Source organism: Tursiops truncatus, chromosome 1 (assembly GCF_011762595.2).
Source record: "Tursiops truncatus isolate mTurTru1 chromosome 1, mTurTru1.mat.Y, whole genome shotgun sequence".
Lineage (NCBI taxonomy): Eukaryota > Metazoa > Chordata > Mammalia > Artiodactyla > Delphinidae > Tursiops > Tursiops truncatus.
In genome coordinates this window covers 102,215,234-102,232,169 of record NC_047034.1, presented here as the reverse complement: position 1 = coordinate 102,232,169, position 16,936 = coordinate 102,215,234, and the positions used below count along the sequence as shown (strand labels likewise).

Genomic DNA, 16,936 nt, shown 5'->3' with positions numbered 1-16,936 from the left:
GGTGCCTAAGGAATTCTACCAGCTTGTGGGGGAAGAGTGGCTTGTCTAAATAGTATGAAGGAAATCACCAATAATATACCAACTTCACCAAGCACTAGACTCTCTTAATGCTCTTTTAACTGAGTTTTAAGATGTTACTTAAAATACCTATACAAATGAAGAAATAGGTTCAAAGGAGTTTTGATTTCCCAAGTTCACCCAGTTAGCATATGGTCCAACGATAATGTGGACACCAGAATCCCAAATTGCGTGGGTGAAAAATTAAGATTCTGGAGCCAAATTCCAGTCCTAAACAATCAATTTCTTCAGTGGGGTAGAAGACTGGAACAAGCTTATTTAGCTTATTTAGCATCCCAGACTTTCAGAACTGATGATCTTTGCCCCTGTATTTTGAGCACCTTTTAGTTACAATGCATGTTTGGGCAACAGAAGAATAAGTACATATATAAACAGAAGTCTAATGCAGGGTAGAATGATATACAATAAAAAGTGCAGAGACGTATGGGTTTTCAAATGGAAGGGAGAGCACACTTGGTTAAGATGAAATCAATGAAGGCTTTAAGGATTAGACAGCATTTACAATGACTGGTAGATAAATAAGACATTCTTTGATTGTAATTTTTATTATATATACTCAGCACAGTATTCAATGCTTATTTAATACGGCTGTGTCTGTTCATAATTATAAAGCAATTTGAGCAACACTGATTGTGCATTATTACACTTCAATTGAAAAACCATTACATGCTGAACCAATATCTTTGAAATTTTCAGATAAAGAATTTTCTTTGGGAAGGCACAGAATTATAGGTACTCAATTATTGTCAATTTTAGGACATAATAATGCTTAAGAAGGATAAACATACATAGCATAAAATTACATTTCAGTTTATCATTTCAGTGCTATTTCAACCACTTATCCTCTATATCTTGACATTCACATGAAAGAATAGCAATCATTAATAATCCAAATGCAAATCATAGTGAAACTCTAGGCCTCAGTTAAAATTGTAGTAGTTTAAAAGTTTATATGATTAAAAACTGAAGACAAAATAAGCTATTAAGTGATAAATAGCTTACTCAGTTTTAGCATAATTTTAATGTCAAAACAATACTGACATTAAAAAAACCATATGAGGCAGATAAACAATATTCCTTTAGAAATATTAAAGAATTTAGTACAAATGTGCTTACAGATTTTACTTTTTGGTTAATACAGGTAACATGCTTCTTAAATAATCTCCTTTTCACTTTGTCTATAAAAATAAAATTGTCCTCAATATTCTTAAATTCTTTGTTTTCTAAATAAGGCCATTATTATACAGTAAGTTACTGAATCAATGGTTTAAAATCAGTGACACAAATCATATGTAGAAGGTGATGTAACAAATTTATTGTTAGGTAAAGAATCAGTACAGTACAGTAACCAGCTATATGTAAGAGGTAGAATTCTTAATCACAGTTTTATAGAAAAGATGCAGTAGTTTATATCTGTACTGTTTTATTAGCTATAGTACTTTAAGTTTGCTTCTTATTATGAGTGTATCAGAAGGGGAAAAAGGAGGGCTCTTCATAGGCAAAAATCTTATTGGCCCTTGTTTTGCATGTGTTATAGGGGCTACTCCTGGACACTTAGGAGCATTTTCTTGACCAATTAAGGTAATAATACCTTATCTCATTTTTAAAAAGCTTCAGAGTTGGGAAATCTAAACTTCTTTTCTGAAGAAGAATAGAGGGAAATATATAAGAAGGAGGGAAATATCTCTTTTTGTACCACTCTTGAGTGTAAATTATAGATGAAAGCATTCTCTCTGGATATCATTATTGCTTATTAAGAATTCCAGCAGTACTAACCCACAGAGGTTGTTCTACACTCAAGTTTATAAGTTGATTGTTTCTAACTTGTATATGTCATAAACAATATTACAAACGGGTATAACCTAAAAATTCTATTTAATTCATTAAATTATTAGTACTTGAGTAAGACAGGATGGCAGAGACTATAGGGTTATTCACATATTGAGTTTTTAAACTTCTGTGGGTTTCTAATCCTTATCTGAATGTCAAATAAAGTGATCAGAAAGATCACTTTATGAAAGTTGTAATAAAGTTGTAATAAAAATAAAATTTATACCCAGTAGGGCTTATGTGTTGTAAAATGTACCTGAATACTTATAAATGATAATTCAAAACAGAATAAAACAATTGTAAAAAAATAAAACCCAGTTTCTTCCAGTTAGCTGGAAATTAATCTCATAATTTATACTAGGATTGAGTCATTATGAGCCAATCAGATTCCAAATACTTTATTTATAGTTTAAGTGAACTTTATTTTGAAAGGATATTCTCTAAATTCTTTTATATTGAGTTTATTCTTTTCTTACTGATTTTGAGAACACAAAAGTGATATTTACTTACATTAGGTCCAGATCCTTTTAGCAATATTTCCTTCACAACTGCTGGTATTAATGTATTATCCAAGTCAGTAAACACGTTAAAACTAACATAACACTGTTGATAATATAAAAATAAAATGATTTTCCCTCACATTTAATTTTAAAATCTATATTTTGGTTAAGGATTAGACAGAATGTATTCCTATAGAGACTGGGAGCAATCTTTATTCTTCAAAGAGAAAATCTGTCCTAATTTTAATAAGTATGACTTAGCATTTTTAAGAATTATTCAAAATGTCAGCTTTTGGGAATGTAAGCTAGGTATATAAAACTATTTGCTATTAAAATGAAATATATTTGGTTATAAAAATCCCACATATCTGTTTTTCACAGCTATGTTTCTATTTACATTTAGGAGATACATATGTAAAAAGAGAAAAGTTGAGTCTTTGTCTTCTAAAGATATCCATGATTAGGTAATTCTCAGATGATTTATAACTTAATATATTGAAATACTTCTACAGTTAATTTGTAATTGCCACATTTACAAAGAAACTTCTGGGTAACAATCTTTTAAAAACATAGTTCAGTGTTACATTTAGGCCCAAAGTTCATTTATTTAAATCACCTATGACATTTGCAAAATTTTTTCAAATGTAGGAAACTGCCGTTATTAATATGGCTTCATTCATTTATACCTGCAAAATACTTGTTATACACTTAAGTACAACTGGAACAATAAGATTACTTGCACAGATGAAAGTGAAGCCTTTCCTTTCACGTTAAAATTAATATTTATTTCACACTTATGGTAATGCCTGAAAACGTTTTGCAAGCAACTATTAATGGTCTTGACTGTAACAGTTTATTGCATTTTTCTGCCCCTTTTTTTGAATGTTAAGTACTCTACTTTGGAGTTTTAAGTTCTACTTTTCCTCTTATCTTCAAATAGACTCTTAAGCATATATACTTGAATGGCTGACACTACCACCATTACCACTAAATTAACCATAGACCAGAAATTTACTCTATCAAAGTTGCTTTCTTGTATGTTTCGATCACGAGCTTCAAATGCTCTAAGCAGAGTTTGGATATGACCACTTTTGCTTAGTCTGGACTTGATACTGTTGATGGACTCCTGGAGATAAAAAAAAAAAAATTTATTGTGAAAGAATGCTCAGTAATTTTAAGTTAATTTAAAAATGTGCTTCACAGTACTCTTACTAGTTTAATATCCAAACACAATTTTAATTAAGGGGTGGGTACTACTTAGATTACCTAAAGATCTTCATTATATAAAGTTTATGTAATAGTTCTCATGATGTATTTAAATTATTGTTTATAATTAGTTATTTTAAAAATGAACAAAGCTACTGTGAATTGAAAATAATGTGAAAATACATTTGAGTGCTATAGTGCCAGTAATTTTATATACATTATCTTCTTAGCCCTAACAACCATAAAAAATATAATCTGTTTTTAATACAAAAATGTTTCAAGATCTCATTTATAAAACAAGCTTATCAAGATGCATTCTAAGTTGCACATCTTCTGAAAAAACTTTTTATAGTAGGGTCCTGGTGAGAAGTGATTTAAAAACTATAAAAGGTTTACATGAATATAAAGTAAAGTTGAGATTCGAAATTCAAAAAGTATTGATGGCAAAAATAAGAAAATACTAGGAACAGATTTTCCTGGATAGTCACCTTGCTTAAAATCCTCATTTAAATGCAAAAAAAATACTCAAAATTGCAGACTGCTCTGCTAAACCTACAAAACTACAAAATATAATAGTTATCATATGGGCACATTTGTAAAGCAATGGTATATTTTCCAGAAGAATATGGGATTCAGATCCCCAAATAAAAAGACCATCCATAGTTCTTTTCAATATCATGACGATGATAGTCAAGTATAAAATTATTTATTCAAGTTTGCTGTTGTGATACAAATTTTGGGGTGGGGGGAGTAAACGAAAAATCTCCTGAAAGACATTTTATTTTTTTTTCAAAAAAGACCAAGTATTTTAAGCCATATTTAAATCTGAACTTTCTGGTCATTTTGTTTAATTGTGAATGAAGTCAATCTCTTGAGAATGCAGTGAAGTATTAACAAAATTTACAACTACTTCTAGTTTGCTCTTGTTGGCAATATAAATTTAAAATGGGAGAATATATTAATATGATTGAGATTTAAAAAATGAGTGGGAAGAAGACTGGACTAGTTGTGAAACTATGGATACATCATTTCCATTTTAAGCCAGTTCCTTACTTATAAAATGGAATGAAAGGGGAAAGGGAGTTTGGAGCTGGACTAATGATAACTAAGTCGTCTTCTAGTTCTAAAATTCAACTAAGTTTAGTATACATACGAAATGATGAGATCAAAATTTTCATGGTAAAAATTCATGCCAATTAAGCTTAATCCTTTGTTTGTATTCACAGTGACACCAATGGAGAAGGTAAGAAAACTAGTATTTATTGTGTGCCAGACTCTGTTTAAACCATTTATATACATGCCATATCACATTTTATCCTCACAACAACTCGAGGTATTATCCCCGAGGATAATAGGAAACCAAGGCTCGGAGAGCTCAGTCACTAAGGAATTACACATATGATATGATCATTTAATTTTCTGACTTCTTAAGCTAACTGATCTACAGTATGTCTCATAATTTGATAGTTGCTTTCCTAAGAAATCTCAAAGTGATCAAAATATATTATAAAAAAAAAGTTCAGGTTATAAGAGTATTAGAGGTTATATAGTTTCAAACATGGAATAATCACATTATTTCTCCTGTAGAAAGTTCTATAACACAGGTATATACACTATTTATAAATATCACTGAGAATTCTATCATTTTATTACATCTAGCTGTGGCCGAAGGGTAATGATCTTTCTCCCCATCACTGGCAGTACTATTATTAGCAAGTAGGTTCTTATACATGCACGTTTCATTATGCATGTTTATGATAGATAGCGCATAAAGCAATTCAAGCCAAGAAGCCATAATCTAAAAGCTTTTACTCCTAAGTGTAGTGCTAGTTTCTGCTAAGTAATGCTAACAGTGTTCCCCAAATTAAGTAATATCAAATTTCATATTATAAAAACTATGGTGTGGGAAAAAATGCCTGTACATCTTAAGTGTTTACAAATTACTCAGTTTTATTATATGTGCAAGTGTTCTGCAGATCATTATTACAGTCTTCTGTTTGTGAACATTCTAAGGGAGTTCTGCAGTTAAGAGTCTGTGTCCAAATTCTAGTTCTCTCTCTCTCTGCTTCTGTGACAGAGATGTTACAAAATATCCCTAATCCATAATTTTCCTCATTGGAAAGATGGAGATAATAATCCTCATAGAATTAAGCAAGCATTAGGTGAGATAATGCAAATAAAATGCCTAGCTCAGTGCCTATCCATACTAAGGTCTCTAGATGTTAGTAATTTTTATTATTTTATTAAACCATACTGACCAGAATGTCTTCCAATTTCATATCCAACATATCTGTGCCAGTAATGTATTTCTTCCAGTCCTCTTGTTCTTGCTCCTGTTCTCCCATATTATCCAGGATTAATTCAAAGAAAATCACCTTCTCAGAAATGGTGCTGAATGTATTATCAAAGCAGAACATGTAGTCACCACCTTCAGTCTCTATCCTGTATGAAAAAGAGGACATGTCTTCAGTTATCTGTACTTCCATCTGGGATCAAAAGAAAAGACTACTGTAAAAGAGAAGGAATAACATGGTTTATAATAATTGGACAGGTTACTGATGGAAAGACTTCCTTAGTATTGAAAGACAATTTAAAATTTCTTGGGAAACCAGCAATCTGGAAATATATATTCAAGTACTTGCAACTTAGATGTGCTTGGCATTTACTCAGTAAATTGGGCAAATGAGCTTGACCTAACTTTCGGAAGAAAACAGGATTAAAAACCTAGATACATGATACCTCACAATGACCCTTAATATTTATACATTATTAAAAGTAATCTATAATGAGTTCAATTCATATGGAACTATCACTACAAACCTCCCCTTTGAGATTAATCTGTAAAGTGAGTTTTGCTTTGTTTTCAAAAGCAGTGATGGACTGTCCTAAATGCTTTCTTCTAGGCCCCTTTGGATTAAGTACATCTTTGTAATAGTTTACAAAAATTAGGGATGAGTTCAGTGTCCAAGAACCAGAGTTTTACTCGCAGTGGCACTACCTTTACTGAATAAGTGCCACTCATAGCAACTTATGATCTTGTCTTTACATTCAAGATAATTGACCTGGGCCGAGTTAATTTAGCAAAATAGCTTTCTAATATTTTTGTGGAGAGAAACTTTAACAAACAAAATATTGCACAGGCTAATGACATTTACTACTGCTGGCCACAAAAAACAAAGTTCAACCTGTGTTTTAGTTTTCGTTGTAACTATTCACAAAGGTTGGTCTAAATGATTTTGAACTTTGCTTATCCCCAATATGCTAGGTCGCTTAAATTTGGAGGCAGCTTATATTATTTCCTACAACCTTCTGAACAACATGTGAGTCTCATCTTTTAAGCCAATCTCCATCCTTTTCTTCCCCTTATTTCTGACTTAACTGTTGTGTTTAAGCATAAGAGATAACTACTCAGCAATGTGATTTGATTTTAGCATATATACGATAAATAAAAATAGCCAATACTTGTATACCTCTTCATAATTTACATAATGCTTTGACACATTTTATTTCTTTTAATCCTTATCATCATATTTGAAAGTAGGCATAATCGACCTTTTCAAGGTGAGTAAAAGGTTCACATAGATTAAGATACTTGCCCATGATCACACAGCCTGTTATAGGCATACATGAAGCTTGGATATCTGACTCTCAAGTTAATTGATCTTTCTACAGTACTGCTCAGAGCCTGTCTGTATTCTTTGCAGTCTCCTCAATCATGACAAACCTTTGTCTTTTGAGGATTCATTTAACTTTTGAAAGGAGCCTGAAGCAAACACTGGTATGGATACAGGGGGAACAATATTAAAAACAAAACAAAATAAAATGTTGTGACCATTATGTAATATGACCTAGATGTGGGGCACCTGAGGAAAACTTTCCAATGTATTCTGATGAATGGCATCAGTGATACAGTAAGCGTATAACCACCAAATGTGACTATTCACTTAGACTATGCATTCTCGATGAGGGGATACTGCCCCCTAGGGGTGAAAACTGGTTCAAGATGGGCAAAAAAAAAAAAAAGCTATAATAGTATCGTGGCCCTCCAAAGCTAAATCCTATGACAACATCGTATTCCTTAGTATTTAATTTTCTCTCATGGGGTTGTTTTGGGCATATCACAAGCAGCATGAGCTCATGGAAGACACACACAATGTGTCCAGGAACACTGCTACAAAATGCTAGCAAATAGCTGTGATTGGAGGACGTTTGATTGGTTGATTGCTTGATCTAGAAGTCACAGGGCAAGAGGTGGCCTACACATGCTTAATGATACCGGTGGCTCCCTTGTGGATGTGTATGTTTGATCTTCAATTTTTGAGGTGCCTTGCATTATTTTCTATAGCCTTGTGTGATCTTCATCTTCAAAGCCAATCTTGTTTTTCTTCCCCCTATTTGTGACTTACTGTTTTTGTTTAAGCATAAGAGATAACTACTCAGCGATGTGATTGGCTTTTAGCATATATACTATAAATAAAAATAGTCAACACTTGTATATTCCTTCATAATTTACACAATGCTTTCATACATTTTATCTCTTAATCTTTGCATTTTTGGGGGAAGATTTGAATAAAGCTAGTTTATATTTTATTATTTAATTTTACAAAGGTTATTCAACCCATCACCAATTATGCCAAACACTGGGGAAAAAAGTCAATAATATCTCAATGACCACTGAGTAGCTAAAGTTATTTTCCCACATCAAGCAAAAGTTAAAAGTTAAGGTAACTAAAAGTACTTTTTAAGAAGTTAATGTAATTTTTTTAATCATTCTACTTTTCTTGAAAAATATTTGGAATGATTTAAAAAATTTCAATTACATTGCTATTATGTGTATAAATTGCTAATTTGCATGTGTAGTGGACACAATGTATGATAAATTATATTAAAAGTTATTCAGAAAATATAAAGTTAAATTTAATGTTAATAACTTTTTAATCTAACTTTTAATTTTGTTTAGTCTTAATTTTATTTAACCCAACTTTATTTAGTCATTCTTAACCCTGAATTGGATAAAAAGGGTAAGCTTTGTACCTATTCTTTTTATATATAAAGCACAGATATACATAGAGTTAAAAAAAAAGGGGGGCATGTAGTATATCTTCGGTATTAAAATTTCATGGCGGATGATGAGGAAAAAAATGCCTAAAAAAGGTTGTATGGGGACAGGAGTAAAAATGAAAAAAAATTGAGAAGCACTGACTCAGATGTATGAGCTTCAACATGTGTATACAAAAAAAAGATGTTTATTACTTTGTAGTCATTCCTATATTAATTTCTAAATTTGTGTTGACTACCTTTAGTAGAAAGGAATATTATTACTACAAATGATATAAAATATTATCCAAATAAAAGCATATAGAGTAAATTTTCCTTTCAAGTAGAAAAAGAATTAGCATAAGTAGTCCAAAATTAATGTTATGGTGTGAGTTAAGGTAATATTAATTCAGTGGTCTAGAAAAATGCTTTTATATATGACAGTACTGGACAAATAGGTATTGAGCAGTTTAAGGCGCTGTCTGGAGACATTTTTACTAACCCTGACTTCTGGAAGGATAGCATTTGTTTTAAAGATTTAATTTAAGAAAAAAACTGTTTTGGTGGTATAACTGAGATTTTAGTTGCCTTTAAAAAGTTAATATAGCTAAAGATAAATTTTTGTTTAAATCTAATTTTTAGAAAGTAGATTTGTAAATCTGGTGTAGTGATTAGGAGTGAATTGGACTGACTGGTCTTAAATCCTGGCTTTGCTGTTCATTAGCTGTGTAACCTTCAGCAACGTACTTAACTGCTCTATGCCTCAATTTCTTCATTGGTAAGATGATAATAATATCATGTACCTCATAGGACTGTGGGGAAGGAAGAATTAAAAAAAAATTAATACATGTAAAGTGCATATTAGAACTGTGACCTGGCACATCAAAAGAACTCAATAAATGTGAACTCTTATAAACTCTTTCTTTTCTCCCAATGGTTTAATGAGAGGTAATTCTATGCAAGAAAGCAATAAGATATCTTTTTTCCCCTAACAGTTAATTTTAATTTATCTCTAAATGAAAGCAGAAAATTGGAGAGAAATTAAAATTGACAGAAATTCTATACATTTTCTATATTCTGAAATTTAAAGGTGAACTACATTTTTAGTTCTTGTTCATACACCTATCAAAGAGAAAGCATAGTTAATTCTGGTATATCAATCTTAACTGACTTTTTAAATTACCACTTCTGATTTTATTTATCAATAGTTTATGCAAATTATTTTTAGAGCTCTGTATAGGTAAGACCATTTTCAAAAGCACTTAAAAAATTATGGTTGAAACATTTTCCCCACCTTGTTCACTCATACATGTATTCAGTATTTACTGAGTATCAATTACATGGCAGGTACTTTGGTTAACAAAGGCCAATGATTATAAATAGCTAGTACTTACATAGTGCTATGTGCCAGAGATGTTCTAAGCATTGTATGGTAGAAAGCAAGAATTTGGGTTCATCCTGCCTCCTCCTCTTAATAAATGTGTATCCCTGCAGACTTACTTAATTTCCCTGAGCCTCCTTGTCTGTAAAATGGGAATTGGGAAATCAAAGAATCTATCTCTCACAGTGGGTTGGAATGATTAATTTAGAAGCATATAAAATGCAAAGTCTAGTTTATGGCAAATATTAAACATTCTATATTTGATCTTATTCCTATATACTCACAGTTTAAACACGATAACAATACTGAGTAAACAAAGTGCTGCAGTAAAATAATAGAATGAAATAAGGAAATACCAGTGAGATATGAAAAAAGAGAAATGAGATATAAGAGATACAATATATGGGCTTTTATCAAACTCTAAACTCAGAGTTATAAAAAGTATTTTATTTCTATATGGTTTCCTATGGTCAGATCTTTTACTTTCAGATCTTCTAATTATCTAAAAAGAATGAGGTTCGAGTAAAATAAAAATTTACACAAACACAAAGATGTATTACTGTACTGTTGTTTTAAGAAAACAATGGGCAAAAATGATATAGCCAGTAGTTCAAGAAACTTTAAGATATATACCTGGAACAGTAACTTATAGTTAAAATAGAAAAAGCCTGTGCTAGCCAGAAGGGCAGGTTTAAAATGCCACAATAGATTGAATGCAGTACCTATGGTATACTCATTAACCAAAGCAAAAAACGAAAAAAACCAAAAACTTAGTCAAGATCAAAAGAAAATGCCTAAACAAAAAGATAAGATTAATGAACGACATTTTAGTTTAAGATAGATCACTAACAAGGACTGTTTAAAATGTTCATATGGAATCATTTAATGCTGACATTTAGTATCAAATGTGCTAATTTTCCTGTGCCCACTGGTATTCAGATCAAGGAACCCAACTAAGAGATTACTTACGTGTGAACTCCATCTGATTTTCTTTGTTCAAAAACTAAGGTTCTTCCTTTTGGAGAGGCAAGATGGAAATCAATATCTAATCCTGCTCCATCTAAAACCTGTAGGAAGGCATAGAAGAGAAGAGCACATTTTACAAATTCTAAAAATAAAAAGCTATATTAAGTAGATCATATGAGGAAAAGATTTCATTTCTAAACCTAGAGGGGTAAGAAAGTGAAAAGACTCATGTTAGGGCTAAAAAGGAGCAGAAAGACCATTTGGTTCAATTCCATTCATTTTTGGAACTTGTCCCTTTCTTGCTAATTCCTGTTGCCATCACTTAAATTTAGGTCTTACGGGTATTACTGAAATAATCTTCTTAAAACAGAGGCCCTGTAGAGTAGAAACACAGAAGGTAGTTCAGTTGGTATACCCTTTTCCTTGGGCAATTTAGGGCTTGCTATGTAACTTTTCTGAGTTTGTTTCCTCCTCAATAAAATAATAACTAGCTACTTCTTAGCCTGGAACTCAAGGCCTCTATGATCTGATTCCAACTGACTTTTTCAAGCAATACCTATTATTTCCCAATATGAACTATATATTCCAAGCAGGCCATTTACTTATTGGCCAAAGAATAAGTACAGGAAACAGGAAAGTACCTGTTCCTTTACAATCTCAAAATGTCCCAATGATGATGATGATAATGATGATAATGATGATGGCAGCTAACAATTACATTTTATGCCACACATTGTTTTAAGTGCTTTATGTGGATTTATTCCTCACAACAACTCTAAAAGGAAGGTTCTATTATTTTCATTTTAGCCTAAAAAAACAAAACCCACAGAAAACAGGCACAGAGAAGGTTGCCTAAGGTGATATGGTAAATAACTGGCATGGTCAAAATTTGAACTCAGCAATCTGCCTTCAGAGGCTACTCTTTTTCTTGTATAACTCCATTTTATTTTTCTTGGTGGCTTTAATGGAATTGATAGATTACCTATTCTTGTGCTGTACTTACTGATCAACAGAACTGGTTTCAAATGGCTAGCTAAATATACATAGTTTTTTTCTTCTTTAAATCCCAATGAAATGAAGAAAACATAACGATATAAATAATCTATTTATATAGATTGGAAATCTAGGAAAGCTGTTAAAGGATTTGAAGAGTAAGGAATTTCTGGAAGATATTCCACTGAGCAAAGAATACAGCTAGCTACCAATATCTATCAATCTCAGAATTCTCAAAACAGACTAGAGAGACACCAAATATTTGTTGAAACTGATGCCCTCTCTTTCATGTTATTGGTTTTTCTCATAGGATCAAATTCTGAAAAAATAATGTAAACAGACTTAAAAATATGTTTTCTCAGATAAATGTAATATACATCCTCAGAGAAATTCAAGAATGTAAAAATCTACAGAAAATGAAGATGCTGATATGAAAAAGTTCTTAGAAAAACCAAAAATGTGATTGCCCAAATAAAGCTTTAGCAAATGTAATGACAGCAGAATGGGCATGGATGGAGACTAAAAATCAGAGAACTAAAAGGAGCCAAGGAATTCTCACAACAAGGTGAAAAAGTATAGATGAAAAGTATAGGGAAATAGTAAGAACTTTATGAAGGACAGAGCTAAAGATTTCAAATACCCACCTAATAAAGCATTTCAAAAAGAGAGAACCAAGAGAAATGGAGAGGAAGTTATCAAATAAGAGAATAAAAAGTTCTGCTCCAAAAGATAAAAATCTTTAGACTGCAAGAGTCTAATAGATGTGAAGCAGGATAAATGAAAAAGGATCCAAAAATCCTAGTGACTTTTCCAAAGGATTTAAAAAGAACCTAGAAACTTCCAAAGAGTAGTAGTAGAGAACTACAAAATAACAAGAACTGGGATGGCATCAGCATTCTTGCATATATACACAAGGGAGCCACGTCTTCAATTTTTCCAAGTAAAAAATTATATTTACTGAAGAGAAAGCAAAAGGTAAAGCCATTTTCAGATATCCAAGGACTCAAAGCGTTCTGAAAGAATTACTCAAGGTTCTCCTCCAAAAACCAAAAACCATATCATTAAATCAAAAAGTAAGTAATGTGACAAAACTAAGCAAAGACTTCAGTAAAACAAAAGATATTATTGGTAGTGACTGTCAGGCTTAATGAAATCATTAAAAATGGTATTTAAAAATACAGAAGCTGGGCTTCCCTGGTGGCGCAGTGGTCAGGAGTCCGCCTGCCGTTGCAGGGGACGCGGGTTCGTGCCCCGGTCCGGGAGGATCCCACGTGCCGCGGAGCGGCTGGGCCCGTGAGCCATGGCCACTGAGCCTGGGTGTCCGGAGCCTGTGCTCCGCAATGGAAGAGGCCACAACACTGAGAGGCCCACGCACCGCAAAAATAAATAAATAAATAAATAAAAATACAGAATCTAATTTTAAAATATACAAAATATCTATCTAAAATATAAAATAAAACAATACCATAAATCTAAAACTAAACTTCCCAGTGACTTCAATGGATCATGATGGACGAGTCCCACTTTCACCTTTCTGTCATAGTCTTCCAGTCCCTCAAAGGTGTTCTTCAGTCTTCTTCCTCAAAGCCTTGGATTGCCACATGCTGTTCTTTTTATCCATCACCTTGCTCCACCCCCTTATCCCTAGTAAGCCTGATTCTTCTACAGATCTGAACTCCACTTCTTCTGGGATGTCTTCTCTCAATTCCCACTGTGAAATCAAGTCCTTCTATTAAACACTCTCATAGCTTATGCACTTCACTTCATAGCACTTATTAGAGTTCTAATATCACACTTATTTGTGTAATAATTTGATTAATGTCTATCCTCTTAACTAGACTGCATGAGTGCACGGACTATATTTTTACTCACCATTGTATCTGTAGTATCTAGCATAAAGCTTACACAAATTAAGCACTCAACGATTTAAAAATTTAAATGAATGATCTATTCGTAAGATATATATTGACACTTCAAAATTTCAAGAACTTAATATATTGTGGGGCTGGCCAATTATCCTAAAAGTGTCCTCTTAAACCCAAAATGTGTGAAACGGTTAAAATTTTTCGATATGTCACAGTAAGCCAAGGGCAATGTCTAGAAAGTCTGTTCCCTGACATTTTAAAAACTAAGACAAAACCCAGTAGCTTGTAGTTATTGGAAAATTAATCACAGAGCTGGAAAATGCAGACAAAGGGTTGAAGATGATTTCTACCCTTTAAACCCTTCTAACATTGTCTAGGACTACAGACATTTAATGATTTTACTTCTTTCCTCAATCAAAACAAATTGTTTAGGCAGAATGCTTTAGGGGAATAGTCCCTTTGAGTGATTAAAGATGCAAAGTATAAAGCTAAGCCATACCACCTATATAAATCTAGAAGTGTAAACGTAAAAAAACTAACATATATTGAACATTTACTATGTGTCAGGGATGGTATATGAACACTTATTAACTAATTGTTTCAAATCAACTCTTACTATTATTTTCTCTATTTTAAAAGTAAGGGGTTAAGTAACTTGCTCAAGATCACACAGGTAGTAAGTGCCAGAGTCAGGATTTCAGCCCAGGCATTTTTTTCCTACAGCTGGAGCTCTCAATCATAAGAGGTCAGTAGTTTAAAATAGATTTCTCTCCTAATACCTCAGTAAATACTGATGAATTTTGAACAATAAAAATTGTTTTCTTATCTAGACTATTTCTCTAACCCCATTTGGTTTCCTTACCTCTAATTTTGCCCTCTTTAAATCCATCTTCCACACTGTAAAACATTTTTGACAGTTACCACACTACTTAATCTTCAATGGCCCTTATACAGACAAAGGTCAGAGCTACTCAGCATGGCACACAAGCTAAGATTCATGATCCACGATCCAGCCTCCTGACCTCTCCAACCTCTTTCTTCTACTCCCACCCTAGACTTTATAGTCTTAAAGGTCCATCGAAAACTCAGCACTTCTAGCGTCCACTACATATTGCCCACTGCTAGAACACTAACACTATGCATTTTCAGAACTGTCTATTCATTCTGATCCTTTTCCTGAAATGCCCCTTCTTCCTGGCATTCCTGTTTCACCTAAGCATCTTTCTAGATTCCAATTTATTTTCTCCAGGAATTCTTTTCTGATACCCCAGAGAAGAAGCCCTCCTCCAACAGCATCTAACCATACTTCATTGAAATTAGTTGTTTATGAGCCAGTAACCTTTAAATATTAAGATCCTTGAAAAGGGTTCTTTCTGTTGTTTGTCCCTTCCCCCGTGTCCTTGTCTCTACTTCTCCATTACTGGCACATGGTAACTTCAGTAAATGAACTTTTGAACTGGACTGGAAATCAAGAAATGCTGAGCTCCTGCCTCAGTGTTGCTCATTAACTGTGTGACTTTAGATACTTTACTCTTTATGCTTATCCTATGCATCTATAAATAATCTAATTCTAAAGTTCCTTCAGAGGAAAATTCTAAATAACTTTATTTTGCTCTATATGTGACAGTACCTGTTATTGAAAAAGATTCTCTACATCAACTATAAAAAATTAACATCTGATTAAAAATTAGGTAACTTGTAAAAAAATTGAGAGATGAACCACACCAAGGCATCTTTTTTTTTTTTTTCCCCCAGTGCTACTTAGAAACATCGAAATTTGCTGTATTGGAGCTTACAAGACTTCTTCTAAGAAATTACCCTCTACCAGAATGACCACATAAATTAAGGCAATTCCCTATAATATTACGCAGGTACTAAAAAGAAAACAATGATATGGGAGAAATGCTTAGAATGCTGAAAGAAAGATGACAAAGTTTTAATATACAGTTAGATCTTATTTGGTTTTTAAATAAGGGGTATATAACTGAGAAGGAAATGTACCATTAAACACATCAGTAGCCCCTTTCAAAATATTCCGAAATAGGATTTAGTGATAATCACATGGTCACAGTTCAAAAATCCTTAACTGAAGCAATGACAGGATAGATTTACAATACCGGAATTGAGTGAGGGTGGTGGGGGTGATTAACGCCAAGTGTCATCATCTCGTCCAATGATTAAGGAGAACGTGTATTAGGCCTGTATTGTGAAATTCCCAGTATTGAAGCGTGTACTGGCTAGAAAAGACACAGGTGAATTATGAAACAAAGAGAAAAACCACCGACATCACCAGAGCTGGCCTCTTTCCGACCGGAGGAAAGGGGAGGGGTGGGGGTAGTCAATTCCAGGTCCCGCCTAACTTCTCGGTCCCCAACCCCGGGGAGAGCCTCGCCTCGCGTGCTGGCGCGGAGCTGGCCTCTTCCGGGCAGCCCTCGCCTCTTCAGCACCCCGGTCGTCCACAAGAAGTTTCTAAGCCGGTGAGAGGCGACGACGTGCATCTAGGCTAAAGGAAGGAGGCTGGCTCAACCTCTGCACTTACTTGGTACTCGATCTCCAGCGAGGCCTTCAGGGGCATGGGCTGGTAGAAACACTCCTTCTGGCCGGCCGGAAGAGTGAAAGTGAAGTCGCTGTCTAAGGAGGGCGTGAAGCCGGCCGCCCCAGGCAGCAGCTGAGAGGCCAAGAGGACCACCGGGAAGGGCAGCCAGATCTTGTCGCCCATCCCTGCCTGGGCGATCTCGGGCTGGAAAAGGCGTGGGAGGCGTGGGTTATAGGCGCCTATGCTCCGCGTTTCCTCCCTGGACTCCTCGTGGTTGGCAGGGAAACCTGGAACCTGAAGAAACTCCAGGTGAAGGCCGGGGCGGAGGGGCGTTTCTCAGAAGGGAAAACGCCGGCCTACAAAGGGTAGGGACTGAGGGCGGAGCCAGCAGTCCTTTTCCACACCCTCCCGGGTCTTGGCTCCCTCAGGCCCCGCGTGAGCGCGCCCGCTCGATACCCAGACGGCCGCAGCTTCTCATGGCGTCCCTCACACCAATGGGCGTCTTGGCGGTAATTGTGGGAAATGTAGTTCCGGGTGGGCAGGC

At 34.1% G+C, this 16,936-nt stretch overlaps 2 protein-coding genes across 4 annotated transcripts in view; one reads left to right on the top strand and one right to left on the bottom strand.

Annotated features, from left to right (window-relative positions):
* Window positions 1-1,371: 1,371 nt before the first annotated feature.
* TMED5 (transmembrane p24 trafficking protein 5) lies at window positions 1,372-16,575 on the bottom strand. 2 transcript variants are annotated; one of them, XM_019919722.2, is made up of 5 exons: window positions 16,396-16,529; window positions 15,974-16,093; window positions 11,002-11,099; window positions 5,873-6,056; window positions 1,372-3,534 (listed from the first exon to the last, which is right to left on the bottom strand). In XM_019919722.2, the coding sequence occupies exons 2-5, from the start codon at window positions 16,019-16,021 to the stop codon at window positions 3,316-3,318; spliced, it is 549 nt and encodes a 182-aa protein (XP_019775281.1). In that variant the 5' UTR covers window positions 16,022-16,093; window positions 16,396-16,529; the 3' UTR covers window positions 1,372-3,315. The 2 variants fall into 2 exon arrangements, with proteins under 2 accessions (XP_019775281.1, XP_019775280.1); XM_019919721.3 differs by lacking the exon at window positions 15,974-16,093 and having other exon boundaries at window positions 16,396-16,575.
* The window catches only part of CCDC18 (coiled-coil domain containing 18), a 126,492-nt gene continuing 125,869 nt past the window's right edge, over window positions 16,314-16,936 (top strand). The window contains exon 1 of one of the 2 annotated variants that reach the window (XM_033863408.2): window positions 16,314-16,333. The gene's annotated coding sequence lies outside the window, so the exon portion shown is untranslated. Of the gene's footprint in view, window positions 16,334-16,565; window positions 16,702-16,936 lie in introns of those variants that run through there. The other variant, XM_033863407.2, reaches the window with a different exon arrangement.